The sequence below is a fragment of the Coregonus lavaretus genome (assembly GCF_964263955.1).
Source record: "Coregonus lavaretus genome assembly, contig: HAP1_SCAFFOLD_2156, whole genome shotgun sequence".
NCBI classification, from domain to species: domain Eukaryota; kingdom Metazoa; phylum Chordata; class Actinopteri; order Salmoniformes; family Salmonidae; genus Coregonus; species Coregonus lavaretus.
Window position 1 is genome coordinate 4025 of NW_028159328.1, and position 18241 is coordinate 22265.

At 41.1% G+C, this 18241-nt stretch overlaps 1 protein-coding gene across 1 annotated transcript in view; it reads right to left on the reverse strand.

The window, feature by feature from the left end:
- Positions 1-1091: 1091 nt before the first annotated feature.
- Positions 1092-18241, reverse strand: part of LOC311123004 (NLR family CARD domain-containing protein 3-like) — a gene marked incomplete at both ends in the record, with an annotated part of 35843 nt that continues 18693 nt past the window's right edge. The window contains 7 exons of the mRNA XM_084197300.1: positions 1092-1510; positions 2075-2121; positions 3464-3637; positions 4802-4947; positions 9081-9240; positions 15184-15302; positions 15828-17434. Of these exons, the coding sequence (XP_084053426.1) occupies positions 1092-1510; positions 2075-2121; positions 3464-3637; positions 4802-4947; positions 9081-9240; positions 15184-15302; positions 15828-17434 (2672 nt within the window). The remainder of the gene's footprint in view (positions 1511-2074; positions 2122-3463; positions 3638-4801; positions 4948-9080; positions 9241-15183; positions 15303-15827; positions 17435-18241) is intronic.

The window sequence follows — 18241 nt, forward strand, 5'->3', positions numbered from 1 at the left end:
GTGTCCAGTGTGTGTGTGTGTGTTTGTCCAGTGTGTGTGTGTTTGTGTGTGTCCAGTATGTGTGTGTGTGTGTGTGTGTGTGTGTGTGTGTGTGTGTGTGTGTGTGTGTCCGGTGTATGTGTGTGTGTGTGTCCGGTGTGAGTGTGTCCAGTGTGTGTGTTTGTCCAGTGTGTGTGTGTGTGTGTTTGTCCAGTGTGTGTGTGTGTGTGTGTCCAGTGTGTGAGTGTGTCCAGTGTGTGTGTGTGTCCAGTGTGTGTGTGTGTCCAGTGTGTGTGTGTGTCCAGTGTGTGTGTATGTCCAGTGTGTGTGTGTGTCCAGTGTGTGTGTATGTCCAGTGTGAGTGTGTCCAGTGTGTTTGTTTGTCTAGTGTGCGTGTATGTCTAGTGTGTGTGTGTGTCCAGTGTATGTGTGTGTGTGTGTCCAGTGTGTGTGTGTGTCCAGTGTGTGTGTGTGTCCAGTGTGAGTGTGTCCAGTGTGTGTGTGTCCAGTGTGTGTGTGTGTATTTGTACAGTGTGTGTGTGTGTGTCCAGTGTGTGTGTGTGTGTGTGTGTGTGTCCAGTGTGTGTGTTCAGTGTGTGTGTGTGTGTGTGTGTATGTGTGTGTGTGTGTGTGTGTGTCCAGTGTATGTGTGTGTGTGTCTGGTGTGTGTGTGTGTGTGTGTGTGTGTCCAGTATGAGTGTGTCCAGTGTGTGTGTGTGTGTGTGTTTGTCCAGTGTGTGTGTGTGTGTGTGTCCAGTGTGTGTGTGTCCAGTGTGTGTGTTCAGTGTGTGTGTTTGTGTGTGTATGTGTACAGTGTGTGTGTGTGTGTGTGTGTGTGTGTGTGTGTGTGTGTGTGTGTGTGTGTGTGTGTCCAGTGTGTGTGGCCAGTTTGTGTGTGTGTGTGTCCAGTGTGTGTGTGTGTGTGGCCAGTGTGTGTGTGTGTGTGTGTGTGTGTGTGTGTGTGTGTGTGTGTGTGTGTGTGTTAGTGTTACCATGGTTATTATTTACAGGGACACTGAGGAGTCAACATCATAAACCCTAAACCCTGGATAGAGGGGCTCAGTGAATGTGGAGTGGAATGTGTTCAGGTGGGTCAGTGTGTCAGAGGAGACTCTGTAGAAGGACAGAGTGCCGGCTGGCCAGTCCAGATACACTCCTACTCTGTGGGAGCTGGAGGAGGGGACGTCTATGGTAGTGGACTTATTATTGTGCCAGGCAGAGTAACGGTTGTCAGAGCAGATCAGACTCCAGGACTTGTCATTCCATCCAATCCAACAGTCATAACCCCCTCCTCTCCTGCTGATTCCTTTATATGCCACTGCTATAACAGCCCCTCTCCCACTCCACTCTACCTCCCAGTAACAGCGCCCAGTCAGACCCTCTCTACACAGCACCTGTCTACAGACCTCAAATCTCTCTGGGTGATCAGGATACGGCTGCTTCTCTCTCCTACATGTCACCTTTCTGTTCTCCTGAGACAGAGAGAGGAGTCTGTTTACTGTGTTTGGGTCCAGTGTGAGATCACAGACATCTGATGGATGAAACCAGACACAATATTAGAAATCATCATCATTCACATTAGAATGTTAACTCACTTTTCACTAATTCATTTAATGTAGATGTTTCTAGGTATCAAAAGGAGAAGTTAAGGTAACTTGAGACTTCTTGAATGATCATATGTTATACTGAATGGTAATATAAAACACACTTATTCCCATTAATTACACACACACACACACACACACACACACACATCCTGAACACACACACAATATTACAAATCATCATCATCCTGAACACACACACACACTGAACACACACACACACACAAACACACACATCCTGAACACACACACACACACACATCCTGAACACACACATTTCTAAAGTAACACGAACACGTCACACACACACACAGACACACACATTGTCAAAGCAACTCTTTGTAAACTTTGGTGTCCCTGATTTGTGCTTCTGTAGAACTACAGCTGATATTTAATATGACCAAGTAAGTAATGATGGTGGTCTTTGACTTTGACTTCACTTGAATTAAGACTTATTCTTAGTCATATTCTTCACAGCAGTCAACACTCACATTTTCTAAGTCCAGGTGTCATTGTGTTCTCTCCACCATGTTCCACACTGTAGCGGTAAGCAGAAGAACAGACAGTCATTGAGGGATACACCTGAACTCACACACACACACACACACACACACACACACACACACACACACACACACACACACACACACACACACACACACACACACACACACACACACACACACACACACACAAACAGTAAGTATATACATTTGTCCAAGTGTGTGTGTGTGTCCAGTGTGTGTGTGTGTGTGTGTGTCCAGTGTGTGTGTGTGTGTGTGTGTCCAGTGTTTGTGTGTGTGTGTGTCCAGTGAGTGTGTGTGTGTCCGGTGTGTGTGTGTGTGTGTGTATGTCAAGTGTGTGTTTGTGTGTCCAGTATGTGTGGGTGTGTCCAGTGTGTGTGTGTGTGTTTGTTTGTCCAGTGTGTGTGTATGTCTAGTGTGTGTGTGTGTGTGTGTGTGTGTGTGTGTGTGTGTGTGTGTGTCTACTGTGTGTGTGTGTGTCTAGTGTATGTGTGTGTGTCTAGTGTGTGTGTTTGTGTGTTTACAGTGTGTGTGTGTGTGTGTGTCCAGTGTGAGTAAGTCTGTGAGTTTGTGTGTGTCCAGTGTGTGTCCAGTGTGTGTTTGTGTCTGGTGTTTGTCCAGTGTGTGTGTGTGTGTCCAGTGTGTGTGTGAGTGTGTGTGTCCAGTGTGTATGTGTGTGTGTGTGTGTGTTTGTGTTTGTCCAGTGTGTGTGTGTGTCCTGTGTGTATGTCTAGTGTGTGTTTGTGTTTGTGTGTGTGTGTGTGTGTGTCTAGTGTGTGTGTGTGTGTCCAGTGTGTATGTGTTTGTCTAGTGTGTGTATGTGTTTGTCCAGTGTGTGTGTGTGTGTGTGTGTTTGTCCAGTGTGTGTGGGTGCGTCCTTTGTGTGTGTGTGTGTCCTTTGTGTGTATGTGTCCAGTGTGTGTGTGTGTCCAGTGTGCATGTGTGTCCAGTGTGTGTGTGTGTCCAGTGTGTGTACTGATACACACACACACACACACACACACACTGGACACACACACACACACACACACACAAACACACAAACACACACACACACACACACACAACACACACACTGGGGACACACAGACACACACACACACACAGGACACACACACACACACACACACCGGACACACAAACACACACACACACACACACACAACACACACACTGGACACACACACACACACACACACACACACACACACACACACACACACACACACACACACACACACACACACACACAGTCTTTATATAACTGAGTCCAAGTGGTGGTCAGAATGTTTGTCTTAACTAGCCTGATAACTCCAACATGTCTGATATGAACATTGACATAAACCCTCTACATACTTGAGTTTCTCCAGTCTGCAGTGTGGATCCTCCAGTCCAGCAGAGAGCAGTCTGACTCCTGAGTCTCCTGGGTGATTGTAGCTCAGGTCCAGCTCTCTCAGGTGTGAGGGGTTTGACTTCAGAGCTGAGACCAGAGAAGCACAGCCTTCCTCTGTGACTAGACAGCCTGACAGCCTGCAAAGAGTCAAATCATATTAAAACCACACTGCTATTCTTTGGTGGTGAAAATAGTGGCAGTATATTTTTTTCACCGTTTAGAAATGAAACCACATTATGTATCTATTCCCCCTATTTGAAAAAGTGATAAGTATTCTGACCATTTGACTTATAGTGTATTAAAGTTGTCAAAAGTTGAGTATTTGGTCCAAACTCGTTGGTTGCATTTGCAGTTATAATATAATAATAATAATAATATGCCATTTAGCAGACGCTTTTATCCAAAGCGACTTACAGTCATGCGTGCATACATTTTTTTGTTTTGGTTGTGTTTTGGGATATGTTTTGTCCAATATTAACTGAATGGTGGATGATGACTGGATTAATCTTCTGTCTAAGTGAGTAGATAACATGTTTCTAAACATTACTAAATGAATCCTGATGATGACATGATTAAGAAAAATCATGAATGAATCATGAATGATAATGAGTGAGAAAGTTACAGAGGCTACAACAAAACATGCTAACCTCTCACCATTACCAATAACAGAGGGGGTATGATCCTTGTTCCTCTGTAACTTTCTCATTCATCATTATTCATGATTCATTCATGATTATTCATAATCATGGTAGCGTCCACATGAATGTAGAAGTGTTCAGAAACATCTTCTATTCTTACTGACAATACAAGTGAAGTGACTATAAAATGACAGGACATTATTCACCATTCAGTTTCTATTGGGAAAAACATCATCCAAAACACAACCAAATCAAACTGCAAATGTATTCAACAAGTTTGTAGAATCACAAGCTTGATGTAATCACTGCAGGTAAGGAATATGGGGCCAAATACTAAACTTATGACTACTTTAATACAATATAAGTGAATATGTCCAAATTATTACGACCTTTTCAAATGGGAGAACTAGATACATAAAGTCCTTTCATTTCTAAACAGTAACACAGATATGTATGAATACCCTCAAATAAAAGGTGACATTATATACTGTCACCTAATATGAAACATTCTATCTCAAATCCAAAATGCTGGAGCATAGCACCAAATGTAAAACTGTAAGCTTCACTGTCCAAACACATATGGTATGGACTATGTGTGCCTGGTAAACACATGTGGATCTGGTGAACAGTTATCACTTGTTGACCAACTACAGGAATACTGACCTCAGAGTCTCCAGTTTACAGTGGGGATTCCCCAGTCCAGCAGAGAGCAGCTTCACTCTTGAATCCTTCAGGTCATTGTTACTCAGGTCCAGCTCTCTCAGGTGTGAGGGGTTCGACTTCAGAGCTGAGACCAGAGAAGCACAGCCTTCCGCTGTGACTAGACAGCGTGACAGCCTGCAAAAGTACAATCATATTAAAATCACACTGCTATTCTTTGGTGTGAAAATACATTCTTTCAAGAATTTCAGATACATCAGAGTCCTGAAACCTGCCATATCTATTCATATATGTATATATACACACACCTACACATTCAAGGGTTTTTCTTTATTTTTACTATTTTTTACATTGTAGAATAATAGTGAAGACATCAAAACTATGATATAACACATATGGAATCATGTAGTAACCAAAAAAGTGTTAAATTAATCCAAATATATTGTATATTTGAGATTCTTCAAACAGCCACCCTTTGCCTTGATGACAGCATTGCACACTCTTGGCATTCTCTCAACCAGCTTCATGAGGTAGTCACCTGGAATGCATTTCAATTAACAGGTGTGCCTTCTTAAAAGTTAATTTGTTGAATCTATTTCCTTCTTAATGTGTTTGAGCCAATCAGTTGTGTTGTGACAAGGTAGGGGTGGTATACAGAAGATAGCCCTATTTGGTAAAAGACCAAGTCCATATTATGGCAAGAACATCTCAAATAAGCAAAGAGAAATGACAGTCCATCATTACTTTAAGACATGACGGCCAGTCAATACGGAACATTTCAACAACTTTGAAAGTTTCTTCAAGTGCAGTCGCAAAAAACATCAAGCGCTATGATGAAACTGGCTCTCATGAGGACCGCCACAGGAATGGAAGACCCAAAGTTACCTCTGCTGCAGAGGATACGTTCATCAGAGTTACCAGCCTCAGAAATTGCAGCCCAAATAAATTCTTCACAGAGTTCAAGTCACAGCTCAACATCAACTGTTCAGAGGTGACTGTGTGAATCAGGCTTTCATGGTTGAATTGCTGTAAAGAAACCACTACTAAAGGACACCAATAAGAAGAAGAGACCTGCTTGGGCCAAGAATAACGAGCAATGGACATTACACGGGTGGACATTTGTCCTTTGGCCTAAAGTCCAAATTTAAGATTTTTGGTTCCAACCGCCGTGTTTTTGTGAGAAGCGGTGTGGGTGAACGGATGATCTCGGCATGTGTAGTTCCCACCGTAAAGCATGGAGGAGGAGGTGTTATGGTGTGGGGGTGCTTTGCTGGTGACACTGTCTGTGATTTATTTAGAATTCAAGGCACACTTAACCAGCATGGCTACCACAGCATTCTGCAGCGATACGCCATCCCATCTGGATTGGGCTTAGTGGGACTATCATTTGTTTTTCAACAGGACAATGACCCAACACACTTCCAGACTGTGTAAGGAGAGGGATTGAGTGCTGCATCAGATGACCTGGCCCCCACAATCACCCGAACTCAACCCAACTGAGATGGTTTGGGATGAGTTGGACGGCAGAGTGAAGGAAAAGCAGCCAACAAGTGCTCAGCATTTTATTTATTTCACCTTTATTTAACCAGGTAAACCAGTTGAGAACAAGTTCTCATTTACAACTGCGACCTGGCCAAGATAAAGCAAAGCAGTGCGATAAAAACAACAATACAGAGTTACATATGGGGCAAAACAAACAAAGTCAAAAAATACAACAGAAATACATATAATATACAGTGTGTGCAAATTTAGCAAGTTATGGAGGTAAGGCAATAAAATAGGCTATAGTGCAAAAAAAAATTACAATTAGTATTAACATTGGACTGATAGATGTGCAAGAGATGATGTGCAAATAGAGATACTGGGGTGCAAAAGAGCAAAATAAATAACAATATAGGAATGAGGTAGTTGGGCGGGCTAATTTCAGATGGTCTGTGTACAGGTGCAGTGATCGGTAAGCTGCTCTGACAACTGATGCTTAAAGTTAGTGAGGGAGATAAGAGTCTCCAGCTGCAGAGATTTTTGCAATTTGTTCCAGTCATAGGCAGCAGAGAACTGGAAGGAATTGCGGCCAAAGGAGGTGTTGGCTTTGGGGATGACCAGTGAGATATACCCGCTGGAGCGCAGACTACGGGTGGGTGTTGCTATGGTGACCAATGAGCTAAGATAAGGCGGGGATTTGCCTAGCAGTGATTTATAGATGGCCTGGAGCCAGTGGGTTTGGCGACAAATATGTAGTGAGGACCAGCCAACAAGAGCGTACAGTTCACAGTGGTGGGTAGTATATGGGGCTTTGGAGACAAAACGGATGGCACTGTGATAGACTACATCCAATTTGCTGAGTAGAGTGTTGGAGGCAATTTTGTAAATGACATCACCGAAGTCAAGGATCGGTAGGATAGTCAGTTTTACGAGGGCATGTTTGGCAGCATGAGTGAAGGAGGCTTTGTTGCGAAATAGGAAACTGATTCTAGATTTAACTTTGGATTGGAGATTCTTAATGTGAGTCTGGAAGGAGAGTTTACAGTCTAACCAGACACCTAGATATTTGTAGTTGTCCACATACTCTAGGTCAGACCCGTCGAGAGTAGTGATTTTAGTCGGGTGTGCGGGTGCAAGCAGCGTTCGGTTGAAGAGCATGCATTTAGTTTTACTAGTGTTTAAGAGCAGTTGGAGGCTACTGAATGAGTGTTGTATGGAATTGAAGCTCGTTTGGAGGTTTGTTAACACAGTGTCCAATGAAGGGCCAGATGTATACAAAATGGTGTCGTCTGCGTAGAGGTGGATCTGAGAGTCACCAGCAGCAAGAGCGACGTCATTGATATACACAGAGAAAAGAGTCGGCCCAAGAATTGAACCCTGTGGCACCCCCATAGAGACTGCCATAGGTCCAGACAACAAGCCCTCCGATTTGACACACTGAACTCTATCTGAGAAGTAGTTGGTGAACCAGGCGAGGCAGTCATTTGAGAAACCAAGGCTATTTAGTCTGCCAATAAGAATGCGGTGGTTGACAGAGTCGAAAGCCTTGGCCAGGTCAATGAAAACGGCTGGGATATATATGGGAATATGGGAACGGCTGGGATATATATGGGAGCATATATGGGAACTCCTTCAAGACTGTTGGAAAAGCATTCCAGGTGAAGCTGGTTGAGAGAATATCAAGAGTGTGCAAAGCTGTCATCAAGGCAAAGGGTGGCTATTTGAAGAATTTCAAATATAAAATATATTTTCATTTGTTTAACACTTTTTTGGTTACTACATTATTCCATATGTGTTATTTCATAGTTTTAATGTCTTCACTATTATTCTACAATGGAAAAAATAGTAAAAATAAAGACAAACCCTTGAAAGAGTAGGTGTGTCCAAACTTTTGACTGGTACTGTATATATATGAATTAATGTATCATTATTAACAGTAGATAACATGTTTCTAAACACTACTAAATTAATCCTTGTGTGTGTGTGTGTGTCCAGTGTGTGTGTGTTTGTGTGTGTCTAGAGTGTGTTTGTGTGTGTGTGTGTGTCCTTTGTGTATATGTGTCCAGTGTGTATGTTTACAGTGTGTGTGTGTGTGTCCAGTGTGTGTCCAGTGTGTGTGTGTTTGTGTGTGTGTGTGTGTTTGTCCACTGTGTGTGTGTGTCCATTGTTTGTGTGTGTCCAGTGTGAGTAAGTCTGTGTGTTTGTGTGTGTCCAGTGTGTGTCCAGTGTGTGTTTGTGTTTGTGTGTGTCCCCGGTGTGTGTCCAGTGTGTGTGTGTGTGTGTGTGTGTGTGTTTGTCCACTGTGTGTGTGTGTCCATTGTTTGTGTGTGTCCAGTGTGTGTGTGTGTGTGTCTAGTGTGTGTGTGTGTGTATCCAGTGTGTGTGTGTGTGTGTGTCCAGTGTGTGTACTGATACACGTGCACACACACACACTGGACACACACACACACACAAACACACTGGATAAAGACACACACACACACTGGACACACACAGACACACACACACACACATACACACACCGGACACACACACACACTGGACACACACACACTGGACACACACACACTGGACACACACACACACACACATACACACACACACTGGACCCACACACACACACACACACACACACATTCACACACACACACACGCACACGCACACGCACACGCACACACACAGTCTATATATAACTTAGTCCAAGTGGTGGTCAGAATGTTTGTCTTAACTAGCCTGATAACTCCAACATGTCTGATATGAACATTGACATAAACCCTCTACATACTTGAGTTTCTCCAGTCTGCAGTGTGGATCCTCCAGTCCAGCAGAGAGCAGTCTGACTCCTGAGTCTCCTGGGTGATTGTAGCTCAGGTCCAGCTCTCTAAGGTGTGAGGGGTTTGACTTCAGAGCTGAGACCAGAGAAGCACAGCCTTCCTCTGTGACTAGACAGCCTGACAACCTGCAAAGAGTCAAATCATATTAAAACCACACTGCTATTCTTTGGTGGTCAAAATAGTGGCAGTATATTTTTTCTACATATTAAGATACATCAGTGTCCTGAAACCTACCATATCTATTCATAAATTACTTTTATTTGAGGGTATTTTCATACATATCTGTTTCACCGTTTAGAAATGAAAGCACTTTATGTATCTAGTCCCCCCATTTGATGAAGTCAAAAGTATTCTGACCAATTCACTTATAGTGTATTAAAGTAGTCAAAAGTTTAGTATTTGGTCCCAAACTCGTTGGTTGCATTTGCAGTTTGTTTTGGTTGTGTTTTGGGTTATGTTTTGTCCAATAGTAACTGAATGGTGGATGATGACTGGAGTAATTTTCTGTCTAAGTGAGTAGATAACATGTTTCTAAACACTACTAAATTAATCCTAATGATGCAATGATTAAGAAAAATCATGAATGAATCATGAATAATAATGAGTGAGAAAGTTACAGAGGCTACAACAAAACATGCTAACCTCTCACCATTACCAATAACAGAGGGGGTATGATCCTTGTTCCTCTGTAACTTTCTCATTCATCATCATTCACGATTCATTCATGATTATTCATAATCATGGTAGCATCCACATGAATGTAGAAGTGTTCAGAAACATCTTCTATTCTTAATGACAATACAAGTGAAGTGACTCCAAAATGACAGGACATTATTCACCATTCAGTTTCTATTGGGAAAAACATCATCCAAAACACAACCAAAACAAACTGCAAATGCATTCAACAAGTTTGTAGAATCACAAGCTTGATGTAATCACTGCAGGTAAGGAATATGGGACCAAATACTAAACTTATGACTACTTTAATACAATATAAGTGAATATGTCCAAATTATTACGACTTTTTCAAATGGGAGAACTAGATACATAAAGTGCTTTCATTTCTAAACAGTAACACAGATATGTATGAAAATACTCTCAAATAAAAGGTGACATTATATACTGTCACCTAATATGAAACATTTGATCTCAAATCCAAAATGCTGGAGCATAGCACCAAATTTAAAACTGTAAACTTCACTGTCCAAACACATATGGTGTGGACTATGTGTGCCTGGTAAACATATGTGGATCTGGTGAACAGTTATCACTTGTTGACCAACTACAGGAATACTGACCTCAGAGTCTCCAGTTTACAGAGGAGATTCCCCAGTCCAGCAAAGAGCAGCTTCACTCCTGAATCCTTCAGGTCATTGTTACTCAGATCCAGCTCTCTCAGGTGTGAGGGGTTTGAGTTCAGAGCTGAGACCAGAGCAGCACAGCCTTCCTCTGTGACTAGACAGCCTGACAGCCTGCAAAGAGTCAAATCATATTAAAACCACACTGCTATTCTTTGGTGGTGAAAATAGTGGCAGTATATTTTTTCATTCATACCAGTGTCCTGAAACCTTCCATTTATATATTATTATTAGAAAAAATCATAATATTGCTTGTAGATAGAAAAATGTATAGTACAAATATTTGAGTAGGCTGACCAGAGCAGTTTAAAAAGCAGTATCAGTCAAAAGACAGACAGTGAGGTATCAGATTTAGATTGTATTGAGTATACAGTCCATACCATATCTATTTTGACAGTGAAGCTAACATTTTAAATGTGGCTCTATACTCCAACATTTTGGATTTGAGATCAAATGTTTCATATGAGGTGACAGTATATAATGTCACCTTTTATTTGAGGTTATTTTAATACATATCTGTTTCACCGTTTAGAAATGAAAGCACTTTATGTATCTAGTCCCCCATTTGAAGAAGTCATAAGTATTCTGACCAATTCACTTACAGTGTATTAAAGTAGTCAAAAGTTGAGTATTTGGTCTCAAACTCGTTGGTTGCATTTGCAGTTTGTTTTGGTTGTGTTTTGGGTTATGTTTTGTCCAATAGTAACTGAATGGTGGATGATGACTGGAGTAATTTTCTGTCTAAGTGAGTAGATAACATGTTTCTAAACACTACTAAATTAATCCTGATGATGCCATGATTAAGAAAAATTATGAATGAATCATGAATAATAATGAGTGAAAAAGTTACAGAGGCTACAACAAAACATGCTAACCTCTCACCATTACCAATAACAGAGGGGGTATGATCATTGTTCCTCTGTAACTTTCTCATTTATCATTATTCACGATTCATATATGATTATTCATAATCATGGTAGCATCCACATGAACGTAGAAGTGTTCAGAAACATCTTCTATTCTTACTGACAATACAAGTGAAGTGACTCCAAAATGACAGGACATTATTCACCATTCAGTTTCTATCAGGAAAAACATCATCCAAAACACAACCAAGACAAACTGCAAATGCTTTCAACAAGTTTGTAGAATCACAAGCTTGATGTAATCACTGCAGGTAAGGAATATGGGACCAAATACTAAACTTATGACTACTTTAATACAATATAAGTGAATATGTCCAAATTATTACAACTTTTTCAAATGGGAGAACTAGACACATAAAGTGCTTTCATTTCTAAACAGTAACACAGATATGTATGAAAATATCCTCAAATAAAAGGTGACATTATATACTGTCGCCTAATATGAAACATTATATCTCAAATCCAAAATGCTGGAGCATAGCACCAAATGTAAAACTGTAAGCTTCAATGTCCAAACACATATGGTGTGGACTATGTGTGCCTGGTAAACACATGTGGATCTGGTGAACAGTTATCACTTGTTGACCAACTACAGGAATACTGACCTCAGAGTCTCCAGTTTACAGAGGAGATTCCCCAGTCCAGCAGAGAGCAGCTTCACTCCTGAATCCTTCAGGTCATTGTTACTCAGATCCAGCTCTCTCAGGTGTGAGGGGTTTGACTTCAGAGCTGAGACCAGAGAAGTACAGCCTTCCTCTGTGACTAGACAGCCTGACAGCCTGCAAAGTGTCAAATCATATTAAAACCACACTGCTATTCTTTGGTGGTGAAAGTAGTGGCAGTATATTTTTTCAACATTTTCATTTATACCAGTGTCCTGAAACCTGCCATATATATATATAATTATTAGAAAAAATCATAATATTGTGTGTAGAGAGAAAAATGTATAGTACGAATATTTGAGTAGACTGACCAGAGCAGTTTAAAAAGCAGTATCAGTCAAAAGACAGACAGTGAGGTATCAGATTTAGATTGTATTGAGTATACAGTCCACACCATATCTATTTTGACAGTGAAACTGACATTTTAAATGTGACTCTGTACTCCAACATTTTGGATTTGAGATCAAATGTTTCATATGAGGTGACAGTATATAATGTCACCTTTTAATTTAGGGTATTTTCATACATACAGTGGGGGAAAAAAGTATTTAGTCAGCCACCAATTGTGCAAGTTCTCCCACTTAAAAAGATGAGAGAGGCCTGTAATTTTCATCATAGGTACATGTCAACTATGACAGACAAAATGAGAAAAAAAAATCCAGAAAATCACATTGTAGGATTTTTTATGAATTTATTTGCAAATTATGGTGGAAAATAAGTATTTGGTCAATAACAAAAGTTTCTCAATACTTTGTTATATACCCTTTGTTGGCAATGACACAGGTCAAACATTTTCTGTAAGTCTTCACAAGGTTTTCACACACGGTTGCTGGTATTTTGGCCCATTCCTCCATGCAGATCTCCTTTAGAGCAGTGATGTTTTGGGGCTGTCGCTGGGCAACACAGACTTTCAACTCCCTCCAAAGATTTTCTATGGGGTTGAGACCTGGAGACTGGCTAGGCCACTCCAGGACCTTGAAATGCTTCTTACGAAGCCACTCCTTCGTTGCCCGGGCGGTGTGTTTGGGATCATTGTCATGCTGAAAGACCCAGCCACGTTTCATCTTCAATGCCCTTGCTGATGGAAGGAGGTTTTCACTCAAAATCTCACGATACATGGCCCCATTCATTCTTTCCTTTACACGGATCAGTCGTCCTGGTCCCTTTGCAGAAAAACAGCCCCAAAGCATGATGTTTTCACCCCCATGCTTCACAGTAGGTATGGTGTTCTTTGGATGCAACTCAGCATTATTTGTCCTCCAAACACAACGAGTTGAGTTTTTACCAAAAAGTTATATTTTGGTTTCATCTGACCATATGACATTCTTCCAATCCTCTTCTGGATGCACTGTAGCAAACTTCAGACGGGCCTGGTCATGTACTGGCTTAAGCAGGGGGACACGTCTAGCACTGCAGGATTTGAGTCCCTGGCGGCGTAGTGTGTTACTGATGGTAGGCTTTGTTACTTTGGTCCCAGCTCTCTGCAGGTCATTCACTAGGTCCCCCCGTGTGGTTCTGGGATTTTTGCTCACCGTTCTTGTGATCATTTTGACCCCACGGGGTGAGATCTTGCGTGGAGCCCCAGATCGAGGGAGATTATCAGTGGTCTTGTATGTCTTCCATTTCCTAATAATTGCTCCCACAGTTGATTTCTTCAAACCAAGCTGCTTACCTATTGCAGATTCAGTCTTCCCAGCCTGGTGCAGGTCTACAATTTTGTTTCTGGTGTCCTTTGACAGCTCTTTGGTCTTGGCCATAGTGGAGTTTGGAGTGTGACTGTTTGAGGTTGTGGACAGGTGTCTTTTATACTGATAACAAGTTCAAACAGGTGCCATTAATACAGGTAACGAGTGGAGGACAGAGGAGCCTCTTAAAGAAGAAGTTACAGGTCTGTGAGAGCCAGAAATCTTGCTTGTTTGTAGGTGACCAAATACTTATTTTCCACCATAATTTGCAAATAAATTCATTAAAAATCCTACAATGTGATTTTCTGGATTTTTTTTTCTCAATTTGTCTGTCATAGTTGACGTGTACCTATGATGAAAATTACAGGCCTCTCTCATCTTTTTAAGTGGGAGAACTTGCACAATTGGTGGCTGACTAAATACTTTTTTCCCCCACTGTATCTGTTTCACCGTTTAGAAATGAAAGGACTTTATGTATCTAGTCCCCTATTTGAAGAAGTCATAAGTATTCTGACCAATTCACTTATAGTGTATTAAAGTAGTCAAAAGTTTAGTATTTGGTCCCAAACTCGTTGGTTGCATTTGCAGTTTGTTTTGGTTGTGTTTTGGGTTATGTTTTGTCCAATAGTAACTGAATGGTGGATGATGACTGGAGTAATTTTCTGTCTAAGTGAGTAGATAACATGTTTCTAAACATTACTAAATTAATCCTGATGATGACATGATTAAGAAAAATCATGAATGAATCATGAATAATAATGAGTGAGAAAGTTAGAGGCTACAACAAAACATGCTAACCTCTCACCATTACCAATAACAGAGGGGGTATGATCCTTGTTCCTCTGTAACTTTCTCATTCATCATTATTCACCATTCATTCATGATTATTCATAATCATGGTAGCATCCACATGAATGTAGAAGTGTTCAGAAACATCTTCGATTCTTACTGACAATACAAGTGAAGTGACTCCAAAATGACAGGACATTATTCACAATTCAGTTTCTATTGGGAAAAACATCATCAAAAACACAACCAAGACAAACTGCAAATGTATTCAACAAGTTTGTAGAATCACAAGCTTGATGTAATCACTGCAGGTAAGGAATATGGGACCAAATACTAAACTTTTGACTAAATGAATTTGTCCAAATAATTACGACTTCTTCAAATGGGAGAACTAGATACATAAAGTGCTTTCGTATCTAAACAGTAAAACAGATATGTATGAAAAACCTGAAATAAAAGGTGACATTCTGTACTGTTGCCTAATATGAAACATTCTATCTGAAATCCAAAATGCTGGAGCATAGCACCAAATGTAAAACTGTAAGCTTCACTGTCCAAACACATATGGTGTGGACTATGTGTGCCTGGTAAACACATGTGGATCTGGTGAACAGTTATCACTTGTTGACCAACTACAGGAATACTGACCTCAGAGTCTCCAGTTTACAGTGGGGATTCCCCAGTCCAGCAGAGAGCAGCTTCACTCCTGAATCCTTCAGGTCATTGTTACTCAGATCCAGCTCTCTCAGGTGTGAGGGGTTTGACTTCAGAGCTGAGACCAGAGAAGCACAGCCTTTCTCTGTGACTAGACAGCCTGACAGCCTGCAAAGAGATCATCATGATTTCACAAACACACTGTTAATTTAACACCAGTAGTGTAGAAGGACAATGGCAGATGCATTTGGTTTATTCTCTTAAACAACATATAGATTCATCTTCCGTCTCCTAGAATTGTATGGTCATATTATTATACTAATGTGAACATCAATGCATTGATTCAATATGTTTTTCAATAGAATATTATATACATATTATAATACATATATTTCTCTAAACTGAATATTTCTTCCTGATGATTAGTACTTAAATGTCATTTTATGTACTCACAGAGCAGCTCTGGAGGCTTTGACCACTGGCAGCAGCCTCAGAAGACCTTCCTCTGATCTGGAGTATTTCTTCAGGTCAAACACATCCAGCTCCTTTTCTGAAGTCAGCAACACAAAGACCAGAGCTGACCACTGTGCAGGTGACAGTTCTTCTTCTGAGAGACTTCCTGATCTCAGGTAGCTTTGGATCTCCTCCACTAGAGAATGGTCATTCAGTTCATTCAGACAGTGGAACAGATTGATGCACCTCTCTGGAGAGGGATTCTCCCTGATCTTCTTCTTGATGTACTTGACTGTTTCTTCATGGCTCTGTGAGCTGATTCTTGTCTTTGTCAGTAGACCTCGTAAGTGCTTCTGATTGGACTCCAGTGAGAGGCCCAGAAGGAAGCGGAGGAAAAGGTCCAGGTTTCCTGTCTCACTTTGTAAGGCTTCATCCACAGCACTCTTGTAGACAGTAACTTTACGCTTGTGTCTGAACCTCACAGAAAAGTTGCTGGACGTTGATTGAGATTCATCCATTAGATTCTCATTGTTGTTGATGAATGAGAGGAACACATATACAGCAGCCAGAAACTCCTGAATGCTCAGATGCACGAAGCAGTACACCTTGTCCTGGTACAGCCCACATTCCTCTTTAAAGAGCTGTGTGCACAATCCTGAATACACTGAGGCTTCATTGACATCAATGCCAGCCTTTTTCAGGTCTTCTTCATAGAAAATCAGATTGCCCTCAACAAGCTGTTGAAAAGCCAGTTTTCCCAGTGACAGAATGCTCTCTTTATTCCAGTGTGGACCTGTCTCTTCTTTCCCAAGATACTTTTCATTCTTCTGTTTGGTATGAAACTCCACAAGGTGTGAGTACATCTCAGTCAGAGTCTTGGGCATCTCTTCTCTCTTGTGTTTCAGCATGTGTTCAAGGACTATTGCAGAAATCCAACAGAAGACTGGAATGTGGCACATGATGTGGAGGCTCCTTGATGTCTTTATGTGTGAGATGATTCTGCTGGCCAGGTCCTCATCACTGAATCTCTTCCTGAAGTACTCCTCCTTCTGTGGGTCATTGAACCCTCGTACCTCTGTCACCTGGTCAACACACCCTGAAGGGATCTGATTGGCTGCTGCAGGTCGGGTAGTTACCCAGAGGAGAGCAGAGGGAAGCAGATGTCCCTTGATGAGATTTGTCAGCAGAACATCCACTGAGGTTGACTTTGTGACGTCACAACATATCTTGTTCTTCTGGAAGTCTAGGGGTAGTCGGCACTCATCCAGGCCATCAAAGATTAACAGAACTTTGTACTTGTCGTAGTTGGAGATTCTTGATTCTTTGGTTTCCATTGAGAAGTGATTGAGAAGTTCAATGAAAGTGTGTTTTTCCCCATTCATCAAATTCAGCTCCCGAAAAGGGAATGAAAATACAAATTGGACATCCTGATTTGCTATTCCTTCAGCCCAGTCTAGAATGAACTTCTGCACAGAGACTGTTTTTCCAATGCCAGCGACTCCCTTTGTCAGCACAGTTCTGATAAGTTTGTCTTGTCCAGTTAAGGGTCTGAAGATGTCGTTACATTTGATTGCAGTCTCTGGTCTTGCTTGTTTCCTGGTTGTTGTCTCAATCTGTCTCAGCTCATGTTCATTATTGACCTCTCCTGTTCCACCCTCTGTGATGTAGAGCTCTGTGTAGACCTTATTGAGAAGTGTTGGGTTTCCTTGTTTAGCGATCCCCTCAAATACACATTGAAACTTCTTCTTTAGATTAGATTTGAGTTCACGTTGGCAAATCACAGCAAGCTCATCTGAATGAAGAAATAACACAGAGGATATTAATATTACGTATGTTTTAATGCCTACAGTATTGTGGGACTGTGTTATAAAGTTTGAAGAGGTCACTAGGTGTTGTGTTAAGGCTGCTACAATATCACTGAGTTACACAGCTACTTTAGCTGTACTTTAGCTACAGCTTTTAAATGTTTGTTATAAAACAGCATTCAACATGAGGCAGACAGCTTTTACTTTTCTCCAGTGTGTCAGCAAGCTCCTTCTGGTTCATTTTCCTCAGGACGTGCAGTGTGATCTTCAGAGCCCCCTCTCTGGCACTGCTCTCCTGCTTCTCATCTTCAGCATCCACCACTTCCTTGTCCTGCTTCTGACTCTCAAAGAATTCTGGGAGTTCTGGACTAAGAATCCTCTTGAACATCTTCAGCTCGTTCTTCACAAATGTCCTAATATTCTCTTCAAGCAACTGAAATAAATCAAGCAAATCAGTTAAGCAAGAGGCTAAATGCTTTCTCATTAACACATTAATGAATGATTGACAGATCAACTTTACTTGAGGTAAACAAAAACAAATGTACATAACAGGACCACATACACTGAATATGGAGGCCAGGTCTGTTTGATGACTCTGGGAAGACTGATCACTGAGAATCTCTGACTCTGATCTCTCCTGTTGGTTTCTGGGGACAAAACATCAGTTTTTTAAATATATATAGTTAACTAAATGTATGGTGTTTTTGGTTTATGTCAGTTTCATTGTTTGTTATGCTATAAATGGTTATGTTATGGTTGTAAGTGGTAAAATGAACTAGAAAATGTCATATTTT